Raw genomic sequence first — 25814 nt, 5'->3', positions numbered from 1 at the left:
ACGGTGACAGAGCTACAGACACATGACAGCCTTACACAGGTAGCCAGCAGCTGTGACCAGCACTACTTGTGCAGTTAATAAAAGGACAGGTAATGTTTGTCGCGCTGTTGCACACACAGCACGCTCATTTGTTTCAGTTCGTCAGTTGCAACAAGACAACTTACCAACGTGTACGTAATAAGCTAATACTCCTGTGTGCTACACACTACAGTGTACGCTGTACACCTACTTACTGGTTGTGTCGCATCAGTCTGTGTCTCTGAGTTAACTTGTGTTTCTCCTACAGCTCCGGACCGCTAAAAATGCGCGTGCTCTTTGTGAGCTCGTTCCCGGCTCGTAACCAGCGCGTTCTGCCGTCAAGGGCGATCATTGGTTAAATGTGATCATGTGACTGATGCAAGCCAGATCCTTTTATTTAGCAAAACTGTGATTAATAGTTAAATATTATTGTTGAGGGGCACAGACAAGACTCCGCAAAAAAATTTTAAAAGTTGCCTCAACAAAAGGGCACTCTGGGCACCCATCAGGAAAGGGGCGGGTGCTCAAGCCCCTCCAGCCCCCCCCCCCTCTGCACGTGCCTGCTGTTACACCATCGTAGGTTATACAGGTGTAACCCTGGTTAACATAGCTAACAACAAATAAAAGCCTGTTAGTAAAAACAGTCATAAGAAATATATTACAGGTGATAAATAGTCAATAAATAGATCATAATGGTTAGAAAATTCATTAAAAACATCAGCAATGATATAATTCATGGTATAGGATTTCATTTGTGTTTAAAAACATGTTAAAAGGGTACAGAACTTGCTAATTCATGGTGTTTTATGTTAATTCAGGTAAAATGGCTAAAATATGTGTTGAGACTCTTATTGTGAAAGGGCACGCTGCAGCGTGACTCCTGTGATTAGCCACACCCAATCGGGTTGTTCCTTCTTTTTTGATGCTCGAGAGGGAGAAATGCAGACAGTCCTTGCAGAGCTGCTGCTTAAATGAGTGAAAAAATAGTAAAAATAAGCCAAAAATCTACTTAAAGCCATTTTTGTACTCTGGAGAATGTATTTTTGTTTTTCCGACCTGTCCTTGCCTTGGTGACATTGTGAACATAACCGAACGGGACTTGGTGAGTTCAGAAATTGTCTTTTATTTCATGCAAGAAATTTTTGTTGTATTATATTGCTCATTTCATGCAAATGGAGAGCCAAGGTAGCAGATTTATGTTGTTTTATGTTAAAAACGGTGGATTCGTGCTTAAACGACACACAGGCTGCAGTTCAAAGGCCTTTGACGGTGTTTCAGCGCGCCATATTGGCATCACCTCATTTACGGCTAAATAAGCTGGAAAAAACGGACTTTTACTGTTATTTAAGGGCTACCCGTGTGTTATTTTCGAATGTTTATGCACTTTATTTTGTTGTTATGGTAGGCCATTAAGGTTTGGATCGGGAAATGCTGAGCTAGAATCGGAGTTTGATCCGCTGAGCGAGAAACAAGATGGCGAGCCACCCACGGACCCATTGAACTGTACCGAGCAGGAAAAAGGAAAACGCCCCCTGCTGGACGTTGAGCTCTTTCGCTGATAAAACTGGTAGGATTAATCCATACACCTCTGCAAAAGAACAGCGGACTTTTCAAAGCACTGGATAATCATTCGGAGTAATTCCAGGACTAATAGTTAAAGGACACAAAGACAACTTTCTTTTGTTTATTTGTTTGTTTAAGGGATTTATTCAGCCTTTTGCTGAATTGTTTTCAGTTTTACATTTATTTATTTATTTTCGTAATTTATTTTGGTCAACCTTACATTTTAATGCTGTAATGGTGTTAATGGAAGTGTAAATAATTTTGTTGGGTTAAAACAAAATAAGGACTGGTTGAGAATTTAAAGGTGAACCTAGACCAGGATTAAATTAAATCTTGGGCCTAAAGAACTGAACTTGATTTAAAATAACACAGTGTTAATGCAAATAGATCCAAGGATAAACTTGAACTTAGAACTTGAAATAAATAAAACAATAACCTAGGTTGAGAATAACATCCTTCTAAAGCCAAATAAAAGGTTTTGAGATAAATAGGATGAACTAACAGAACATACTGAACTAAGAAGGGGAAAGAAAACATCTTGTTTTCCTTAAATGTGTGATGTTGAATGTTTTATGTAATGTGTCTATAACTGTCTATTCTCTGTCTTCACAAAATAATAAGCCGGCAATTTAAACGTATTTACTGGTCTGTGGTCTTTATTACATGTTACGCTCATTACTGCTCTAGTAGTCGAACCTAACTGGTCCTAGTATACTGTAATGACTCCAGAAGTGTTACAGAAGTGGCGAGCCAGCCAGGAGCAGTAATTGATCCCTCAAGCTTTTTTCCTGACCCAGACCTCAAAAATAGGCCAAGTCCGGCAAAATGGAAATAGTTGACAGAGAAAATGTTAAAATCCCAAACTCAGTTATTGTTAGTGGGATTACAGGCACAGACGCTGATGAAGCTTTAAAAGACTTTTTAAGCAGATATGGTCGAACAGCAAGAACCCTTAAGATAGATGACCCTAAGTCTTCTTACCACAAAAATGCTATTGTAGAGTATGAGAGTGGATCTGCTCTGTCGACACTTGAACCCTTACTACCCTACACACTTGAATGTCCGAATGAAGTCACTTATCAGATACGAGCCCTGTCACCTGAGTACATCGCAGCTGTTACCAACGTTGCCACCAACAGTTTTTTCAATGAACTGCAAAGCATTGCTAGACTTAGTGGCAAATCTTTTGAAGCTGTTCTGCATGAACACCTTTCCCAATGTGCTCAGTCAGTCACACACAGCACAGAAGCTCCTACCCCAGACGCACAAAGTGAACTAACAACCCAAGTACAAGCAAATGACCAACCTATCCAAAGTGAAACTGCAGAACTGATCAAAGCTAACATATGCATCAGCGATTCTGAGTCAGTCAACCAGACACAGCCAGATCTACAAACTACCATTCCACAGAGCTTTATAACACACCCTGATGTGCAAAAGGTTGTAGTAGAGCACATAGTGCGAAGTGAAGCTCTTGTCTCACCAGTGAGCGCCTCCTTCCGCCTCAGAAATTTTTCAGGCAAACTGCCCTGTCCTAGTCATGAGGTGGACTTTGATACATGGCGCCACAGTGTAGAGCTCATACTTCAAGATCCCAATCTGTCTGACTTGCAACGCTCGCGGAAAATCGTAGACAGTCTTGTACCGCCTGCTGCCAACGTGGTGAAACCTCTGGGCCCTGAAGCCTTGCCCTCAGCTTATCTTGAACTACTCCATTCAGCTTTTGGCACTGTGGAGGATGGCGACGAGCTTTTCGCCAAATTCCTCAACACATTACAAGATGCAGGTGAAAAGCCTTCACACTACCTCCATCGCTTGCAAACAGCTCTCTCAAAAGCTCTGAAAAGAGGCGGTGTCGTAGCTAGTGAAGCAGACCGACACCTTCTGCGTCAATTCTGTCGGGGGTGTTGGGATAATGCCTTGTTAACAGATCTTCAGCTCGAAAAGAAAAAAGATAAACCCCCCTCATTCACCGAGCTGCTGCTACAGTTGAGAGTGGAAGAGGACAAGCATACTGCAAAAGAAAGCCGAATGAAAAAACATTTTGCTGCCACCAGACCAAAAGTAGCCTCTCACTCTATTGCTGCAAATGTTGACTTTCCTGCGCTCACCATGCAAGACGATCTCACTGAAATGCGAACACAAATAACTGCGCTGCAGAGTGAACTGACGAGATTGAAACCCCAGAAAGTAGACCCACCAGTAGATGCTCAAAAGGATCTGGTCACAGAATTAAAGGCACAAATCAGTCAGCTTCAAAGCCATCTCGCAACATTAACCCCGAACCCTCCTAGGAAAAAGTCTAACCCTCCAAAAGCTACTGCTAAGACCAACTCTCAAGTACCCGAACGAACCCTTTTGACATCCCAAGCTGCGAAGAGTAGGCCCAGGCCTGGTTACTGCTTCCAGTGCGGCGAAGACGGCCATATTGCCTCTGTGTGCCCAAATGACCCAAACCCGTCTTTAGTCACTGACAAAAGGAAACAGTTGAAAGAAAAACAGTTGCTGTGGGATAGACAAAACAAGCAAACACAGCCTTTAAACTAAAGGGAGCCCTCATTGCGGGACAAATGGGTGCTACGGACAAAACTAGTCCCACCGAGCCTTCACATAAACCCAAAAAACGATTCTCAAACAATAAATCAGCCACTGTGAAACTACCCAAGGGTCTAATTGGAGCTAAGTACACTGCTCAAGTGAAAATCAATGATCAAGCTTGCAACTGCCTTCTTGATACCGGATCGCAAGTGACCACAGTGTCCCGATCGTTCTATGAAAACAATCTTGCAGACCTTGAAATCCATCCAATACAGGACCTGCTAGAAGTCGAAGCTGCAAATGGTCAGAATGTTCCATATTCAGGCTATATTTGTGTCGACATTACCTTTCCAAAGAACTGTTTTGGTACTGAACTTACTGTGTCTTCTCTTGCATTAATTGTTCCAGACACACGCTCTAGTGTTCAGTCTTCTCTCTTAATTGGCACTAACACTCTTGACCTTGTCTTTGAAAGCCTCTCCTTGGCTAATACAGACCTCAGTATCCTGCCTTATGGTTATAGAGTAGTGCTGAGCGTGTTACAACAAAGACACAAGCAAAAAGAGGACGACAGCCTTGGTCTTGTCACTCTGTCAGGGAAAGAGCCTGAAGTCATTCCTGCAGGCCAAACTCGAGTGTTAGAAGGTTTAGTCCACGCAAAAACTGAACACTCAGGCGGGTGGGTAGTAGTCGAGACCCCCTCTACATCCTCCTTGCCAGGTGGAGTCTTGGTCACCAACTGTCTACTTACCCTTGCTGAGAAACCCTCACAAAAGCTTCCAGTGGTCCTGCAAAATGAAAGTAAGCATGACATAGTTATCCCTGCGAAAAGTGTCATTGCTGAAATGCATGCTATTCAAGAGATCATACCAAACAGTCAGATCACAGAGCAGTCCAAACAGACTCCCAGCTCAAACCCTGCTGAGCTTAATCTTAACTTTGCTGATTCTCCAGTCCCTGCTGAATGGAAAGAACGAATCACACAAAAGTTAAGTGCTATGTCGGAGGTTTTTGCACTACACGATACAGACTTTGGTTGCACTAACAAAGTAAAACACCAAATCAAACTGAGCGATGAAACCCCCTTTAAGCACAGACCCCGTCCTGTACGACCACAAGATCTTGACGCCGTACGGAGGCATTTGCAGGAGCTAAGCGATGCAGGTGTCATTCGCGAATCCGAGTCGCCATTTTCCTCACCGATAGTGGTGGTAAGGAAGAAGAATGGAGACGTAAGACTCTGTGTAGATTACCGTAAGTTGAATCTGAACACCATCAAAGACGCCTACGCGCTTCCTAACTTGGAAGAAGCGTTCTCCGCCTTGACAGGATCGAAGTGGTTCTCGGTCCTTGACCTCAAAAGTGGGTACTACCAGATTGAGGTCGATGAGGCAGATAAGCACAAAACAGCCTTCGTATGTCCGATGGGGTTCTTTGAGTTCAACCGGATGCCTCAAGGCATAACAAACGCTCCCAGCACATTTCAAAGGCTGATGGAGAAATGTATGGGCGACATCCACCTTAAGGAAGTCCTGGTCTATCTAGACGACCTTATAGTTTACTCCGAAACCCTCGAACAACACGAGACCCGCCTTCTCCATGTGCTTAATCGTCTCAAAGAATACGGTCTGAAGCTATCGCCTGAAAAATGTATGTTTTTTCAGACGTCAGTTCGGTACTTGGGGCACATTGTCTCCCAAAACGGTGTAGAAACAGACCCCGAGAAAGTAGCAGCGTTAAAAACATGGCCAAGTCCCAAGAACTTGAAAGAACTCCGCTCCTTCTTAGGGTTTGCAGGGTATTATAGGCGGTTTATTAAGGACTTTTCTAAGATCGTAAAACCCCTTACCAACCTAACTGCTGGATACCCCCCACTGCGAAAAAACAATGGCTCTAAGTCCAACTACGTCCAATACTTTCAGCCAAAAGCTCCTTTCGGGGAGAGATGGACAGAGAGTTGTCAGAAAGCGTTTGAGGCGATTATAGACAAACTGACTTCTGCCCCAATTTTAGGCTTTGCCGATCCCAAGTTGCCTTACGTATTGCACACAGATGCAAGCACAATCGGGTTAGGGGCAGCTCTTTATCAAGAGCAGGAGGGAGAGTTGCGAGTAATTGCATACGCAAGCAGAGGACTATCAAAAAGCGAAAGCCGTTATCCTGCTCATAAGCTTGAGTTTCTTGCCCTCAAATGGGCTGTAACGGAAAAGTTTTGTGATTACTTGTATGGCAGTCCTTTCACAGTAATAACTGACAGCAACCCCCTAACTTACATTTTGACAACCGCTAAGTTAGACGCGACGAGCTATCGCTGGTTGTCCGCCCTGTCCTCTTTCGAGTTCCAGCTTAGGTACAGAGCAGGCAAACAAAACATGGACGCAGATGGCCTATCTCGTCGTCCGCATCTCGAGCCATTAAATGACCTTGTCTCCCTGAAGGAACAGGAGCGGATCCGTCAGTTTGTGCAACACCACTTGCCTGGCACCGATCCTTTCACTCACGTTCCCACTCAAGCTGTCAGTGCAATATGTGAGAAACATCTAGTCCAGTCTCTTGACACAGACCATGCTCTCGCCTGCCCACTCGTAACTTCACTGTCTACGTCCGTTGATGCTGTTCCCGACAGTTTCGACCAGTGTGATGCTTTTCCTGTCATTCCAAGCTTGTCAGAAGAAGAGATAAGACAAAGTCAAACAAACGATCCTGCTATCAGTGAAATCATACACCAGCTTGAAACAGGTGAAACATCTCCTCCTACTGTACGCAACGAGATCCCACAACTTAGCATCCTTCTGCGTGAGTTAAACAAACTTGAGTTGCAGAACGGGATTTTGTACAGAAAAAGACAAGTAGGTGAAGAGACACAGTACCAGCTGGTTCTTCCTGAAAGTCTAAGATCTATGGTTTTCAAAAGCCTTCACGATGACATAGGTCATTTTGGTCTTGACCGGACCCTTGATTTAACCAGAACCAGATTTTTCTGGCCAAAAATGGCCTCAGACATAGAGCAAAAGATCAAAAGCTGTAGCAGGTGTGTTTGCAGAAAGACCCTGCCAGAGAGGGCGGCGCCCCTAGTAAACATTCAAGTCACCAGACCTCTAGAGTTGGTGTGTATTGATTTCTTGACAATTGAACCAGATCGCAGCAACACTAAAGATGTCTTAGTTATTACAGATTTCTTTACGAAGTATGCTGTAGCAATGACAACTCCCAACCAAAAGGCTAAAACTGTAGCCAAGGCCCTGTGGGAAAACTTTATAATCCACTACGGTTTTCCCGAGAAGTTGCATAGCGATCAGGGAGCAGACTTTGAGTCAAAAACTATCAAAGAGTTATGCGACCTAGCTGGGATTCAGAAGGTCAGAACTTCACCCTACCATCCCAGGGGAAACCCTGTGGAGAGGTTTAATAGAACCCTGCTAAACATGTTGGGTACACTCAAAGACGAAGACAAGAAACATTGGCGTGACTTTGTTAAGCCACTCGTTCACGCGTATAACTGCACCAAACATGAAAGTACAGGGTTTACGCCGTACGAGTTAATGTTTGGCAGACAGCCTAGGTTACCCATTGATCTTGCCTTCAATGTCCCCCTGAACCATCGCCAGCAGCAATCTCACTCACAGTATGTTAAAGCCCTCAAATCTCACCTTCAGGAGAGCTACCAACTGGCTACCAAAAATGTAAGCAAAGTTGCTGAACGTAACAAAACTAGATATGACAAACATGTAACCGAATCTGTCTTAGGTGTCGGAGATCGCGTGCTTGTAAGGAATGTTCGGATTAGGGGAAAAAACAAATTGGCTGATAAGTGGGAGTCCGTCGTCCACGTGGTTGTAAGCCAAAAAGACAACCTCCCAGTATACACAGTCAAACCCGAGCATCATCAAGGTTCCACTAGAACTCTCCACAGAGACCTTTTGTTACCTTGTGGGTTTTTGCCAACTGCCCCTGAAAATCCTCCAGCAGTCCAAGTAAAGCCTCATCGGCCAAGCACACGTCAACACCCAACAACTGATCCTGATGAACCTGAACTTGAATACCACTCTGAGGAGGATAACTACCCTCTGTATTACCCTCCACTTCCTCCCAAGGAGATCTCAAGGTCGATTGAGGAATACGAGGTAGTTTTTCCTCCCAAGGCTAAGTCAAATCATGCTAATGAGCAACCCAAATCAGACAATTCTCAAATCTCAGAAAACGTGACAGTGCCTGATATTGCTCAAGAGCACATGGACATGACGGAAACTGTAACTTTACCTGATTGTGGAAACCTACCGGATATGGAAAACTTACCTGAAAATGACAAAATACCTGAAATGGAGAAACCACCTGAAATGGAAAACTTGCCTGAACCTGCAAAGGAAGGAGCTCAAATAACTCCACCAAATGAAATGGACAATGCATCGGATTCAACGAAAACTAATGATGAGGAAGCAACTCAAACTCACGTGAATGAAACTGAACCTGTAAACAATGAAACTGAAAGAAATGACCCCGAAGCAGAGCAATCAGTCAGAAGATCATCCCGAGAGAGAACAAAGCCCAAGCACTTAACATACCCTCAATTAGGCAACCCTCTTGTTGGCATAGTACAGTCTTTGTTCCAAAGCTTAAGTGAAGCTGTCACAGGCTCTATTGAAATCCATGATATCCAGGTAGTCTGAGTATGCATTATGCAAAGGGGCTTGCATACATTTAAGAGGGGAGGGTGTAACCCTGGTTAACATAGCTAACAACAAATAAAAGCCTGTTAGTAAAAACAGTCATAAGAAATATATTACAGGTGATAAATAGTCAATAAATAGATCATAATGGTTAGAAAATTCATTAAAAACATCAGCAATGATATAATTCATGGTATAGGATTTCATTTGTGTTTAAAAACATGTTAAAAGGGTACAGAACTTGCTAATTCATGGTGTTTTATGTTAATTCAGGTAAAATGGCTAAAATATGTGTTGAGACTCTTATTGTGAAAGGGCACGCTGCAGCGTGACTCCTGTGATTAGCCACACCCAATCGGGTTGTTCCTTCTTTTTTGATGCTCGAGAGGGAGAAATGCAGACAGTCCTTGCAGAGCTGCTGCTTAAATGAGTGAAAAAATAGTAAAAATAAGCCAAAAATCTACTTAAAGCCATTTTTGTACTCTGGAGAATGTATTTTTGTTTTTCCGACCTGTCCTTGCCTTGGTGACATTGTGAACATAACCGAACGGGACTTGGTGAGTTCAGAAATTGTCTTTTATTTCATGCAAGAAATTTTTGTTGTATTATATTGCTCATTTCATGCAAATGGAGAGCCAAGGTAGCAGATTTATGTTGTTTTATGTTAAAAACGGTGGATTCGTGCTTAAACGACACACAGGCTGCAGTTCAAAGGCCTTTGACGGTGTTTCAGCGCGCCATATTGGCATCACCTCATTTACGGCTAAATAAGCTGGAAAAAACGGACTTTTACTGTTATTTAAGGGCTACCCGTGTGTTATTTTCGAATGTTTATGCACTTTATTTTGTTGTTATGGTAGGCCATTAAGGTTTGGATCGGGAAATGCTGAGCTAGAATCGGAGTTTGATCCGCTGAGCGAGAAACAAGATGGCGAGCCACCCACGGACCCATTGAACTGTACCGAGCAGGAAAAAGGAAAACGCCCCCTGCTGGACGTTGAGCTCTTTCGCTGATAAAACTGGTAGGATTAATCCATACACCTCTGCAAAAGAACAGCGGACTTTTCAAAGCACTGGATAATCATTCGGAGTAATTCCAGGACTAATAGTTAAAGGACACAAAGACAACTTTCTTTTGTTTATTTGTTTGTTTAAGGGATTTATTCAGCCTTTTGCTGAATTGTTTTCAGTTTTACATTTATTTATTTATTTTCGTAATTTATTTTGGTCAACCTTACATTTTAATGCTGTAATGGTGTTAATGGAAGTGTAAATAATTTTGTTGGGTTAAAACAAAATAAGGACTGGTTGAGAATTTAAAGGTGAACCTAGACCAGGATTAAATTAAATCTTGGGCCTAAAGAACTGAACTTGATTTAAAATAACACAGTGTTAATGCAAATAGATCCAAGGATAAACTTGAACTTAGAACTTGAAATAAATAAAACAATAACCTAGGTTGAGAATAACATCCTTCTAAAGCCAAATAAAAGGTTTTGAGATAAATAGGATGAACTAACAGAACATACTGAACTAAGAAGGGGAAAGAAAACATCTTGTTTTCCTTAAATGTGTGATGTTGAATGTTTTATGTAATGTGTCTATAACTGTCTATTCTCTGTCTTCACAAAATAATAAGCCGGCAATTTAAACGTATTTACTGGTCTGTGGTCTTTATTACATGCTACGCTCATTACTGCTCTAGTAGTCGAACCTAACTGGTCCTAGTATACTGTAATGACTCCAGAAGTGTTACACAGGCACTGATCCAATAGGTGTTTTGGCAGCCATCTGCTGTGACTGGTTGGGGGTGACGGAAAAGAGACGAGGGCAGATGGCGACAGGATAAAAGACACACATCAGGAAGAGACAAAGTTTATTACTCCTACTGATTAAATATCACAAACAACAGCCAATACAAACTAAACAACAAGCTAACAGGGGTGCTGCAGTCTTGGAATAAAACTGCAGAGATGATCAGTCTATGAAACCAAAGGTGCGTTTTATATTGGGAGAAGTACCAAAAAATGTAAATAATGGGATATAAACTTGGCACTAGGACAAGCAAATGATTTTAAACTGGGCAGGAAAAATAAGATGCTTTTGAGTGGAGTCTCATGGGTCCCCCAAATATTTGTATCTTTACAAAAAATAATAATAACCAAAGCGCAAAAAAAGAGTAATATTTGGCATAATTAAAACTTGCCTACTAAGAATGACATAAAAATTACATAAAGTAGCACAAACACTTTAATATGCCACGGGTAAATTGAGCTGTGGCATTTTTCCTTTTTAAATCCGCCTTTTTTCTGAGCTAATTGAAAGCTGTTTAGAGATCCGTGGTTCTTTCACAGAAAATGATGCATTACTGTAAACTGAACACAATATAAAGTATTTAAAATGAGTTAAGCTTTACACATGTGCCGCAGTGACATTACTGCAGGTGTGATTCACTGACAATCACTTCCTCACTGAATGTTTCAGTGGTGCAGTTGCTCGGGCCTCTGAATCTCTGTTTTTTTGTATTTACTTGCTGCTGATGCTCCTCATGCTTACCTCTGGTCTTACCTTTGCTTCTTCCCCTCTGCTTGGATCTTCACCCATGTGCCTGTTGGACTGTCCTCTCCTCTGTAAACTCAGAGACCTCCTTGCCCTCCCCATTACACATTCTGGCTAAACTTGATAAAAAAAATACTGTAAAACCAATGTGTCCTGCATTTGAGTCCAATTATCATGAACATAATTTCTCTCTTTTTAGTTAATAGATCAGATTGTGTGCTTTATAACATGTTTCCTTTATTTGCCTTTTCTTTCTGTGGTCATGTTAAAAAGCAGAGTGTAGTATATTGTTAGAGAATTGAGCCTGTCCACAGTAAAATAGTCACTTCTTTAAACTTAGTCCAAAATGGTGAGAAGAACCTTAACCTCACCTCAGAGTCTGACCTTAAACAACATTCAGTGTTCTGTTCTTCTTTCTGCTTTGTCCTCTCTTGTTTTCATCCATGTTTCTAGAGTTACATTTATTTATACTTTGTGTCGGCTCAGTGATTTATTTTTCTGTCTGCAGGTAGAAAAATCATTGACGTTTGCAGATGACACAGATGCTGTTATGTTTTCAGTGACTGAATGGAGATCATTGCAGTTTTCTTTGTTCTTTTTCCACAGATCAGACCACGAGCAGACTGCACTCCAACAACCCCGTCCACACTACATTTGACTGGTACTCACACTGCCCTTGAACATAAACTAAACAACATGTTGATTCCACCATGTTAGAAGATTTATAGAACTATCATATCATCCCCTTTATGCCTCCGTACTTAAGTAAGTACTTAAGTAAGTACTTAAGTACTCATTCACCCCTCTTTCTGTCATGGTATAAAAAGCTCAGGTTTGCACAGACACACATACTACGTCTGAAAAGAAGATCCAAGGTAAAGTGTTGGGTCGGGTAGTGAGACTATGCTTAATGGTAATTTGTGACATGACAATATTGCTGTAATTTCCAGAGAAATTGATGGCGGAAGGAAGAAGATCTTGCACAGTTCATTTTGCACTTGCATTAGAGCATGAAGCAAAGGTGGAGAGTCAGAAGACTGAAACTGACCAGTTGAAACAACAGCAGTTTTTTTTAATCATACGCACTGGACTCTAAACTAAAAAGTGATTATTAAATGTGAAAAAATGTAAAATTGCTGTACTGCATGGTAATTGGTTTGTTTCAGTGTCATGGAGCTGCAGATGTTTTAGAACATAAATCCTGAAAAATGCAACCAAAACCACCCCAAAAAATTTATATATATATATATATATATATATATATATATATATATTAGGGGTGCAACGATACACAAAATTCACGGTTCGGTTTGATACTTTGGTGTCACGGTTCGATATTTTTTCGATACAAAAAAATGTTCATGCATTTTTAATTCGTCATTTATTAAAATTATAAATATATATTTTAACTCAAAAGTACAGTTTTTAAATTTAACCCTAACCCTTGTGCGTGTTTTTTATTTTGACAGCGAATGCGCACCTGCGGACCACTTATGTGCAGCCCTGGTTATTTAGCTCGTCATATTGCAGCCACAGAAATTCTTTTGTCCATGAAACCATAAAGCTGCACTTTCTTTTTGCCTCATAGTCTGATTTGTCATAACAAAGGATTATTAAAGAAGGAATATTAACTCTATTCTAACTCTAGTAACTCTACACCAGGAAACCACCAAATCTTCTGCAAACGTGATTTTAACCAGTCAAAATGTTTTTGGATATTTATTCAGTGTAGAAACCTAAAAAGTCAGTTTTATTTTTAGATGTTTGGTTGTTTTGAACAATTATATCAAACTGTAAGTATGATGTTTGGTATATAGTATTATATATTGCATGGTATTGATATATTGCACTGTTTGAAGTGCTTCGTATATAAAAGTAGTAAACTGTGTACACAGTGTTTGGTGTGACAGAGCTGTTGTCACTGAATCACAGGTTCAGATGTTTCAGCCTCATAATAAACAAACACATTTTCAGAGACTCGAGGATTTGACCTTCCAAAAGTCTCAGACATGTTTTAATGAGCTCTCACAGTCTGCAGCCAAACAGGTCAAATTATAAAGAACAGCTGGATCAACCCAACATGACCTCTGACCCCGAAGCAGCTGTTAGACCTGTGTATTTGAAAAAAAAATATGATTTTTTTATGGTGAAAGCAAGATTCCAGACTGCAGTTTTGGTCAGATCATGTTTTTAAATAAAAAGCAGAAAAATCAACATTAACATTTTCTCACTTTATAAATGTTATGAATGATTTTTTCATCTAATCTCCTGAACTAGAAGAGGACACCTCACAGCTGTTTCTCACCTGCAGGTCAGCCAGGAGGACACAGAGATGAACTGTGAGTCGGACGATCTGAGGACAGACAGAAACTCTCCTGAACATCCAGCAGTCGACTCTGATGATCATCATGTTCAGACTCGGACCAACAGTGTGTGTCTGTGCTGTCAGTGACTCTGAACTACAGTTTATTCATCTTGTTCATGAGATTTACTGACACAAAGTCAAACTGTGTTACAAACACACATGAATTTCTGATCTCAGAGTCAGTGAGTGTTGGAGCTTCAGGTTAGACAAATTAACTATTTTATGTTGGTGTGATTGTTTATTAGCTTCATGTGACTTTTTCTTCTTTAAGTACAGTCCACTGGAAAACACTTTGTATAAAAATCATCTCTTTGGCTGACATTGTTTTTAGTTTGTAAACCAATCTTACCCAATTTAACAGATTGTACAAACTGTTAACGTCTCTCTCTGATCCTGCACTGAGAAGTTTGACAACCTCTTCAACTTTTCTTTAAGATGACACACTGTTCAGCTCAGATTTAAACTGCTTTGACCTTTGACACCAGCAAAACATCCTGAACAACTTTGCTGGGTTGAGACCTGATTACTTTTCATAAACAGACCCATGAGACTCAAAAATATGAAACATATTTTCACATTTATACTGTTGTATAGATGATGCAAACTTTTGTACACTGATGCTCTTTTGGGTGAAGTTTGACTCATTTGTTTAGATGGATTTTCAGATCCACCAGTTTGGCTCAAGTTAGAAACATTGTGATTTTAGGGAAAATTGCCACTCATAACGTATAAATATAGACGTCATGTTTGTGTGGATTTGTAATGAGACAGCAGTGTCGGAGGTCACAGTCATCCTGTTGCCCACAGAAACAGACTGTGAATTAGTAAAGTAACACATGGAGCACATGAGGAACAAAGGTCATACATGTATCTCCTGAAGTGGATTCTGGGTCTCTGACTTCCTCCCACAGTCCAAAGACATCAACGGGTGTTTTTTATTTATCCGTGTATGCTGTGTGTGAATGTGTGGTTCCTACAGAACTTAATGGTCAGTAACACTAACATGTAAACATGAGTACATCACATCAGCACATGAAAGAACAACAGTGTGGCATTAATATTACAGCAGTGAGGACAGTGTGATGAACTGATGCTCTGATCTCTGGTCTGACCAAAGCTTTAACTCCAAACATCTCTCCACTGTTAGAGCTTCTGCACTGTTTCAGGTTCAAATCATGGTTCATATTTTCATGGCCTGATGGTGTGACGCCTCCACCTACATCACTGAACTGCTCCACTTCTGTACTCTTCTCTCTGTGGCCTTCTTGAAACGTCCTCTTGGTGTTTGTGGGGTTTTTCTCAGTTCATGTGTGCCTTATAAGAGTTTGTTTTTTAAAGACAATGACAATCAGTGAATTCCTTCTGTGATTGAATGAAATATGAGCACTATGTAAGTGTGTAAGTGTTAATAAAGATTTACATGTACCTGTTGAATTCTCTTTTCATTGTTTTTGTCCCTCCAATAACAGACAAACCTCTGTTTCTGAAGTGCCTTAGAGCAACGTCTTCCTCTGTAACTGAATGCTGTGGGTAAACATGTCTTTACTTCTGTGCCTGAAAACAACATCTCCCTGTAGAAAGTGAAGGCTGAGCTCACTCAGATCACTCAGTCAGATCAACTGAGCTTAGAAATAAACTGATTTGTTGATTTTACAATGCTGTGATTGCAGCTATTCCACAACTCTCTCTGTTAATGGTACACATGGCCACTGATTAAATGGTCATTGATCAATCATCATTATTCTTTCGGATAGCGATTGAGATTGCGGATAGAAGTGGCAGAAATGGGCTTCCTCCAAAGAGTGGTTGGCCTCTGCCTTAGAGATAGGGTGAGCAGTTTGGCTATTGGAGGGGCTCAGGGTAGAGCTGCTGCTCCTTCACATCGAAAGAAACCAGTTGAGGTGGTTTGGGAATCTGATGAGGATGCCTCCTGGGTGAATTGTTCCATGCATGTCCCACAAGAAGGAATCGAATGGAACTGAAGAAATCACTTGGAAGAGTGACAAAGCATTTCTCCAATTGAATGCGTCCAGATAAACAGAATCAACCTTTTGTGACACTTTTATAATGTTCAACATGATTACTAACAGATAACACACCCAGTGCACTAAACTCACTGTGTGCAGGACTTTGTTTGGTGTTTACATAAATGGTAAATGGTCTGTATTTTATATAACGCTTTACTAGTCCCTATGGACCCCAAAGCACTTTACACTATATTCAGTCATCCACCCATTCACACACTGGTGATGGCAAGGCAGACATACATTGTAGCCACAGCGGCCCTGGGGCGCACTGACAGAGGCAAAATGAAAACAAACTACAAACTGCTGAGCTGTTGAACAGGCTGATCCAGCCTTTAGTCTGAGCTGCAGTCAGTCACACAAACAGACTGAACAGGGTGTGTTCTGTGCAGCACCTGCATGTAAAACAGAAGCAAAGCTGTTCCTGTGAAATGAAACTGAAAGCCTCTCTGAGCGTCTCCCTGTAGAAAATGGAGGCTGAGCTCAGTCAGATCACTCAGCCTGCAGACAAATGGAGGCGTGTTTGAGACGTGCAGATAAACACTCAACTTTGTGTCGTCCTCTAAGGGCTCAGGGCCGTCCTGTTGTCATATTATCACATGCATGACAACATGCGTCTCAGTCCTCAGAGTCCTCTGCACAGTGCTCAGGGATTTTCCTCATCTTTCATATTGTGTGCCTGTTTGAATTCAAGCATCATCGTCTACAACTGGACACCCAGCTCTATCTGTCCATGAAGCCAGATAACACACACCATTTAGTTAAACTGCAGGAATGTCTTAAAGACATAAAGACCTGGATGATAACTTTCTGCTTCTTAATTCAGATAAAACTGAGGTTATTGTACTCGGCCCTGAAAATCTTAGAAATATGGTATCTAACCAGATTCTTACTCTGGATGGCATTACCTTGGCCTCCAGTAACTCTGTGAGGAACCTTGGAGTCATTTGTGACCAGGACATGTCCTTCAATGCACATATTAAACAAATATGTGAGACTGCTTTCTTCCATTTGCGCAACATCTCTAAAATTAGAAATATCCTGTCTCAGAGTGACGCTGAAAAACTAGTTCATGCATTTATTACTTCCAGGCTGGACGACTGTAATTCATTATTATCAGGATGTCCATAAACTCCCTGAAAAGCCTTCAGCTGATCCAAAATGCTGCAGCAAGAGTCCTGACAGGGACTAGAAAGAGAGAGCATATTTCTCCTGTTTTGGCTTCCCTTCATTGGCTTCCTGTTAAGTCCAGAATTGAATTCAAAATGCTGCTCCTCACATACAAGGTCTTAAATAATCAGGCCCCATCTTATCTTAATGACCTTGTAGTACCATATCACCCTATTAGAGCACTTCGCTCTCGCTCTGCAGGCCTACTTGTTGTTCCTAGAGTATTTAAAAGTAGAATGGGAGGCAGAGCCTTCAGTGTTCAGGCCCCTCTTCTGTGGAACCAGCTTCCAGTTTGGATTCAGGAGACAGACACTATCTCTACTTTTAAGATTAGGCTTAAAACTTTCCTTTTTGCTAAAGCATATAGTTAGGGCTGGACCAGGTGACCCTGAATCCTCCCTTAGTTATGCTGCAATAGACGTAGGCTGCCGGGCAATGTTCCCTCTAATTTTTCATGTGTCTGAGCGAGTCGCAATATGGCGCCCCCCAGTGGCTGCAGCCAGACTCTTGGGGCCCCTTTTGGTCTCTGCAGGCATAATTAATCAATCACATGGATCATTTCTCAGAAAGGCTCAACAAGTACACGTAATTTTTAATGGAACTATTTTATTTGTAAATTCTATTTATTTTTTTAATGAATACATTCTCTTCTGACCATAGTTGTTTTATTGCCTAATGAGATTTGACTAATCAATATAATAGTCCACTCTTGTGCGCTCTATCCTCGATGAGGACATGACCCTCACTGTCCAATCAAATTCTTTCCTCCCATTAAAGGTTTGTGATTGGACAGTAAATTTATAAAAGGTCATGTCAGCACATAGTGTCCATAGTAGTAATGGTAAATTTGATTCTTTTTACTGAATCGAGTTTTAATGAGTCACTCACCAAAGTGAATCGGGTTTGTTGACTCATTTGATTCACTGAGTCGGTCGACCAGAGAGTGCAAAAAATGTACATTTTCACTCAAACTTAATTTGTTTCTCTTTTCATGTAAATCCTACTGCTAAGATGAATGATTCTAAAAGAAAACAACTATTTTACAGAGCAAAAAAGAGCAAAACATTTCTAAAATTAAGCAATTTTCTATCAAAATTGCTTAATAAACATTTATTTTATTTTATTTTAATATATTTTTATTTTTTATTTTATTAGTATTTTCCTTAAATGTGTTAAATATATATTTTCTCATCTAAATGTCCACTGAGCTGTGAGCCAGTAATGCACCTTAACATTGGTTGCCAACCAAGAAGAAGAAGAAGCTGTGAGCCAGGAGGGAGGGGGTGAGTGAGTCCTGAGTGATTTGCTTATGCTTACAAATCAGCACAGGAGGGAGGGGGTGAGTAGCTCAAATGTGCTGTTAGCATGTTAGCAGAGCGATGCTACTGTGAACCGAGGAGCTATTTTCTTGATGTGAGCTTCTACTCAGGGTTTTTTCTTCCAGTTCAGAGCAGAAATTTTTTGTTACGATACTGGATGTTGTGTTTTTCTCCACAATTTTAATTATAAGCTAGATACATTGCTGCTAACAGCAACAGGGATGAGTCAGTGAGTCAGTTGGGCTTGTGAATCATGATTCACGAGTCAGTAAACTGATTCTCGAGTATTGAACGATTCGTTCATGATTTGCGCATCACTAGTCCATAGTTATAAATCCCACCACTCAGTATTATTAACACATTCTCTCCATGACCCCAGTAAGCTACTGAAGGCTAACCCAGGCAAATATCCCAGAATGCATTTCGTCGAAAACGTAAGAGGCAGTTTCGGAGGGATGCACAGTTTAAAATATTCTTTCTGAATGTAGCTGTGTAAACTTCAAATATCTACTCGATTTATCAAGACATCACAGATTTGCAAAAGTGCTCTAACGTTTTCCGAGATGTGGGACAGTCCACAGTGGGTTGAGAGTGTGGATCTGTGACCTGCGTGAGAATCAGCTTCCTAACATTTGTCTGGAAGAAACACACAGACAGGAAGCAGCAACAAGTGTGAACATTTCACAGATCATGTGTAATCGGTTATTATCAGGATGTCTTAAAAACTCCCATAAAACCTTCAGCTGATGCAAAATGCTGCAGTCGAGTCCTGACAGGGACTAGAAGGACAGAGCAGCTTCCTCCTATTCTGGCCTCTCCTCATTGGCTTCCTGTTAAATCCACAATTTAAAATCCTGCTCCTCACATAGAAGAACTTTAATCAGGCCTATCTTATTTCATTGACCTCAAAGTACCATATGTCCAAATCATGGTTCAACAGCAGCTAGGTGGATGTCAGCAGCTTACATGGTGGAGATAAATCCAGGGTTTGAGATTGTTTACAACTTAAACTCAGAGCCTTTTAACACAATTACTGACAAATAACGCACTCAGAGTACTAAACACACTGTGTACAGGACTTTGATTGGTGTTTGCAGAGATGAAAATGATGCAGCCTGCTGACCAGTTGAATCAGCTGATCCAGCCTCTTATCTGAGCTGCAGTCAGTCACACAAACAGACTGAACAGGGTGTGTTCTGTGCAGCACCTGCATGTAAAACAGAAGCAAAGCTGTTCCTGTGAAATGAAACTGAAAGCCTGTCTGAGCGTCTCCCTGTAGAAAATGGAGGCTGAGCTCAGTCAGATCACTCAGCCTGCAGACAAATGGAGGCGTGTTTGAGACGTGCAGATAAACAGTCACAGCTTAGTGTCGGCCTCTGAGGGCTCAGGGCCGTCCTGTTGTCATGTTATCAAGTGCATGACGGCTCTCTGCACACACTTTGAGTCCTTATGCACATTTTCACGAGTCCTCATCTCTGTGGACCTGAGGGATTACCCACAGTTCATAGTGTTGTGATTAGGGATGGGTATCGTTTAGGTTTTATCCGATACCGGTGCCAAATCGGTACTTTTGAAACGGTGCCGGTGCTCAAACGGTGCTCAAACCGGTGCTTAAAGAATGGAGAAGACAAAATTGGTCCAAAAACCTCTCATGTTCAGCTGGTTTTATGTAAAAAGATAACAATGTTAGCCTTTTCTGCAGCTATGGGGCATATATGGTATCACTCTTGGCTGGAAGCAGTGCTTAACCAATGGAAAAAATACAAACTTTGTCCAAAAACCTCTCATGTTCAGCTGTTTCCCTCTTTTTCTTTGGTCATTTTAGCCTTTTTGGCCAGGGTGAAGGGAGTATCTGCCATCAAACAAGAAGACAGCCGCATGTAGCTATGATGATGTTTGCTAGTTCACCTTACATGCATTAATGTAATAACGTGGTTAGCCTACTCAGCGTAAATTACACACGAACAACATTAAGCTACTCACGCAGAGAAGAACGGCTGCTGCTGCCATCAAATACGGTGCATTTCTCGGCTTTAAAAAAAAAAAAAAAACGCTATGCGTCGCCAGGTGTTTCATCGGATTTGAGGTGTTACCTCCTTTGCACAGTATCAGCTTAAAGCACTTGTTGCTGCTGAGTTTGCATATTTTGCTGTGAAGTACAGCCAGACTTTTGACCACTTCGCCTTGGACATTTTTAATCTGTAGCTCTGCTCTAACTGAACGTACGTACCTGGACCTGCCTACTATCCTCGGAAACGTAAAATGATTGGCTAGGAGTGTATCACAGCTCAGGGAAAAAAAGCACCGAAATAAAGCACCGAAATGTGCGCTGCTTTTCGGTCTGGTTACTACCGTTTATGTCAGAACCGGTGCCATCATGGCACCGGACACCGGTACCCATCCCTAGTTGTGATGGTGAAAGCATTAAGAACAAGGATGGAAAATAAATAAATAAATAACCAAACTGAAGGTTCAGAGGAATGTAGCTCATCACAAATGCTTCATGATGAAGTTTTCACAATGATGAATAATTTGATTATTTTACAGTTTCTTCCTGTAAAGTTAGAGCCTGAAAACAGACAAAATCAAACAGTAAATGTCAGATCACACGACGAGGTCTGAGGCACCACGACAGTTAACATCACAGCAGAGGTGACAAAGTGCTTTCTGTGGCCTGTTTATCTTCAGTTCTTTGAATTTAATTAGACATTAATTTCATTAATTAGAATTAATTTCAGTACATTAAACATTAGCAGAAGGATGGAGAGCGTGCTATATGTATTTCTTGCACTTGCACAAACACAAACAGCAGCTCTTCTTGTTTTTGCCACTCAATCTAGAAGAGGATTTAGATCAAGAAATTTCCACGATCATTATGATTTGATTTGATTTTATAGGAAATGCAGTTTGATGTGTTTCCAATACTGAGGATGAGGATACACTATAAAAAATTTAAAGCTACTGTTAGTTTTCCTGTCTTGTAAAAATAAAGTTTTTGTTCATGCACAGAAAATGAATATTTTTCAGATTTCAATGGACTTTCTGTCATTTTTGTTTTGTTTTGTTGGGGTTAAAACGATGCCACCTTAAAATGAAACTGAAAAATAAATATTGACATTAAGACAAGAAAAAAGTTTTCACACTTACATCTTTTTTTTTTCTTTTTTGCTTACAGTTTTTTTTTCAGTTTCAGTTTGCTGGCACTGTTTTGGCGTCTGGGGGCACGATTGTTAATAACAAACACACAAATATTACATCTTTTGAATCTGTGATGACATGTGACAATATGATGAAGTTCACATGATGTAGCTTCTCTGCCAACAACACAAATGAAAGAATAAATAATTTAAACCAAAGTAAGAGTTTATTGTTCAAATACAGAGACACTCTCACACTGACCTTTGTTGTTTGTTCTCTGTCCTTCATACAAACATTTGGGGCTTACAGACTCTGTGAACACTGAGTTTTCAGGCTTTTCTAATGCTGTGTGAGCAGCAGGAAAATACAATCAGAGCATAAACACACATACATACAAGGTCAAAGACGAGTAGCTACACTTTTTAAACGCAATAACTGATCACTTATGTGAAGTCAGCGAGTACCGAGGTGAACTTTTCTTATCTTTGAGATCTATTGAAACAACTACATTAAATCATACTGCTGAGTGACAACAATAGCGTTATCTAAGGTTAGAGGGTTACCTAGGCAACCAGGGATGTGCATAACCATCTGTCAGCTACAAATTGATGCATGAACGATGGGATGAGTTCATACTTGGATGTAATTTTAGTGAAACAGCTGATCGAGGATTAGTGTTGTTGAGGTTTTGTGGTCCACAGCTCACACTCACATAATGAGGTCATATTTGATCTTATAAACAAAAACACTGATCCCAGGTCTGTAACACTGTTCATGGATACTGAGGGTAAACAACACACACAGCTCACAAAGATAAAGAGAAAACTGAAACCAGATCTTGATGATTGAAACATTCAGGTGTGAAAAACTTCATAAATATGTAATCTGAGCTCAAAATGATGTAACTACAGTCAGTGGAAACAAAACCATCAAAGTGAAAAATGTTCAAGTGTTCATTTCATTTGTTTGAAGAGTTAAAAGTAGGCGTGCACAACAAAATGTCTCAGTGAGCTGTGTCACACTCAAAGTCAGAGCTTTCTGTGTCAGAAAGAGGCTAAATCACCATGGTAACTGATGGTGAAAGATCACCTGGTCAGGAGCATTTCATGTTCAGAGTTTTGTTTTTAAATCAGCTGTTAGAGCCACGTTTTCACTGTGATGTCGATTCTCTGCTGGAGGAAATGTTTCATATGTGCAGCTTGTTAAACTGTAACTTGCTGAAGCCACTGAGTGAAGCTAAACTGCACATCACACTGTTACAATGTACCTGTATTCATGTAGTGGAGACATTAGTGAAGTTATCAGTGAGTAACGTCTCTGATTGGACTGGGTGGCGCTCACAGGGACCATTTTGTGTAGAAGAAAAGTCACATGGTACATGAAACGCTCCTTTTCATCTGAGCGTGCTCAGAGCCTGAAGCAGAGAAAGGTGATAATCACCACGGTGATACCTGCTGTCTCTGACTGCAGTTTCAGGTTTAGTTGAGCCAGCTAACACAAAGAAAGCCTGACTGTGTTGAAGTTGATTTGTAGTCACAGCCCTCTGGATGTTCCAGTTACTATGAAATGTAAAGACTGTTTTTAAAGATGAAACTCGTCCACTGAGATGAGCTGTCAGCAAAAACAGAAGCAGCCATTAAAGATAAAACTGAAATAAACCTACAGTGCTGTGGGCCTGCTGTCTGTGCTCAGTTCATCTGTTTCTGCAGGATTTTAAACACTGACAACACCCAGAACTCTGAACAGCAGCAGCAGACTCAAAGCTGGAAAAACCTCTGAGACATTTTAAACCTGCTGCACTTAAACAGGAGGCTGGTTTGTTTCCACTCTCTGCTGTTGTTTATGTTTTCTGTAGATCAAAAAACCAACAACAGCAACAACAACAAGAAGCAGAGCAGGAACTGACAGACCAACAATCAGTGCAACAGATCCATCCTCCTTCTCTTTGTCTTCATCCTTCTCTTGTCCTCCTGTCAGACCTGCAGGTGAGAAACAGGTGTGAGGTGTCAGGTAGGTGATGAGTGAAGAACAGAACAGAATCCATTTGCTCTTCAAACTGCTGTCAGACATTATCTACTGCACTCTGATCACATCACTCAGACCAGCTGCTTTCTACAAAGTCTCATCAGCAACATCTTTAGAAACAAACATCAACAACCAGGAAGCAGCTTCACCTCTGATCACACACACACTCAACTCTACTCACTCACCTGGAGGAACAACATGAAGGTGGATGCTGCTGATGAACTTCCATGAGCGTGTTTCTTCCATGAAGACACGACACTCGTATGCTCCACTATCAGCAGTGTTCACATCCTTCAGAATCAAAGACACGTCTCCATCCTTCATCTGTCTGTCCTGCAGATCCACCCGGTTCTTAAAAGATGGATGCTGGTTGGCTGGAACAAAGTGACCGTCCCGGTAAACAAGCACATATTTATCTCCCAGGTCAGCTCTGCTCCACTCTAAAATAATGATGTTGTTGTTTGCAGCTCGACATGTCAGAGTGACGTCCTGTCCAGACTCAGCTGTGATGGTTTTCTGGTCTGAAAGAGGAAACAACACAGAGCAGAGAGGTTAAAGGTCAAAGTACAACTGTTCACTTCTACAGCAGCCAATCAGAAACACACAATAAAAGACAGTCTTCAATTATTAGATGATGATCTTTGATTGTGTTTCTTCTTGTGTCCCTTCAAGCGTCACCACAGCGAGTCTTCTCCTCCTCCTCACCTGATCCCGAGCATCTTCATCAGGGCTGATTTGTGACAGAAGGACAGCAGCAAGAGTGAAAGGGAAGGTTTGAAGATGGCAGTGAGCTGCTGTCATGTTTGCTTTGGAGACTCTGACACAAAGACAGGAGGCCGAGCTGAACATGTTCAGATTTTCATTGAGAGCAGAATGGACGAGATTATGAACGAGTTCATCAGAGGGAAGCTCAGGCTGAGACGTTTGGAGACAAAGTTCATGAGCAAAGACTGAGACGGATGAAAAACATCATCTGAAAAACAAATCTTTGGTTTTAGAATCTGTTAGTTTGATAAAATGTTGTTGATGGACGAGTTCATTGAGACTCTGGATGTCTGTCAGACTGAGTCACTGCTTTTTATTGTAACAGCTGTACTGATGCTCCTGAATCTGGCCTCTGACACAAACCTCCAAACAGTAAGAATGAAAAAAGAATAAAACTATTAAAACTCTTCAAGCAATAAATAATCAAACCTGAAAAAGAAGAAAATCATCTGGAAACTAAACTGAACTAAACACAAAAAGTCCAAATGGAATAAAAACTCAAACTAATGAGAAAAAACTACAATAACTCTGTTCCACAAACAACAACATGTGCTGATAATAAGTGAACATAATGTGTGAGAGAAAGCAGCCTCTCATTATAAGACACTGTGAGTCTCTGCATGCTGCCTTTATGGAGCTACAGCTGTTTGTATACACTGAACAAGAAGCTTTGTAGCTGCATCCTGACTCCTGACACTACAACACATCACACTGACACACACATTACACTTCTTTGTGTCTGTGCTGCAAACTGCACCAACACACAGACTCCACCCAGCTTTGTGTCGATCGCAACACTGAATGAGTAACAAACTACTTCTTAGAGAAATATAATCAGCATGTAAACCAGACTGAGACTCTTTATCTCAGAAATAAACTCAGTTTAGTTTCTATCAGTTAAATCTCACCTGCAGAGACGAACAGGACAAACATCAGCGTGGAGCAGAGTGACGCAGTTACAGCAGACATGTCCGTGTTCTCTGTTTCTGCCGATCTGACTCTTAGTTTGTTCTAAATGTCTGAGTCTGTTGGTATTTTCACTCAATAACTGAACCTGAGTTTAAACCTGAACACATCAGACTAAATAAGGTTTAAATAAAGTTAAAGCTGCGGTTCAAACTCTTCCGTGTCTCGTGAGGACGTGGCGTTAGAGTGACGTTTGGTAGGTTAGACTGAGGATGCGCAGAAATAAGTGCGTCACAACAAACGAAGTAGAAAAGTTTTAGTGTTCAGTTGTTGAACGATCTCCACAGAACAAAATCAGAACCTCTCATGTGTCGTCATGTATGAACAGTTTGTGTTTCAGTCGCTGAAGCAGAAGAACGTTTTGTTTCTGACGGCAGTTTGATTCTTGTTTCATCGTCACAAACAGAAAAACTGAAATAATATGAAAATAAGTCTCAGGGAAATATTTTTACTAAACAGCCAAAACTTCCTGTTTTATCTGTGGTCATGAAGTCATTTGAGCGCCTAGTTCTCTCCCATATCAAGACCCTCACGGCCCCCCTCCTGGACCCCCTGCAGTTTGCATATAGAGCCAACAGGTCTGTAGACGACGCCATCAACATGGCCCTACACTTCATCCTGCAGCATCTGGACTCCCCAGGAACCTACGCCAGGATCCTGTTTGTGGACTTCAGCTCTGCCTTCAACACCATCCTTC

The 25814-nt window shown here is 41.1% G+C and overlaps 1 protein-coding gene and 1 long non-coding RNA gene across 3 annotated transcripts in view; one reads left to right on the top strand and one right to left on the bottom strand.

Moving 5' to 3' along the window:
* LOC145425797 (butyrophilin-like protein 2) overlaps window positions 1-25300 on the bottom strand; it is a 65832-nt gene extending 40532 nt beyond the window's left edge. Inside the window, exons 1-3 of one of the 2 annotated variants that reach the window (XM_080299217.1) lie at window positions 25060-25278; window positions 23572-23907; window positions 21569-23340 (exon numbers count right to left, since the gene is read on the bottom strand). In XM_080299217.1, coding sequence (XP_080155343.1) covers window positions 23162-23340; window positions 23572-23907; window positions 25060-25120 — 576 coding nt within the window. In that variant the 5' untranslated portion in view covers window positions 25121-25278 and the 3' untranslated portion in view covers window positions 21569-23161. Of the gene's footprint in view, window positions 1-21568; window positions 23341-23571; window positions 23908-25059 lie in introns of those variants that run through there. The other variant, XM_080299218.1, reaches the window with a different exon arrangement.
* On the top strand, window positions 614-2219 carry LOC145425818 (uncharacterized). Its single transcript, XR_013906573.1, has 2 exons — window positions 614-1120; window positions 1424-2219. It is a non-coding gene; the product is annotated as an uncharacterized LOC145425818 (long non-coding RNA).
* Window positions 25301-25814: the final 514 nt, after the last annotated feature.

The sequence above is a fragment of the Astatotilapia calliptera genome, chromosome 3 (genome assembly GCF_964374335.1).
Source record: "Astatotilapia calliptera chromosome 3, fAstCal68.1, whole genome shotgun sequence".
Classification (NCBI taxonomy): Eukaryota; Metazoa; Chordata; class Actinopteri; order Cichliformes; family Cichlidae; genus Astatotilapia; species Astatotilapia calliptera.
The sequence above is the reverse complement of the archived record's forward strand: the minus strand, read 5'-3'. Positions and strand labels throughout refer to the sequence as shown.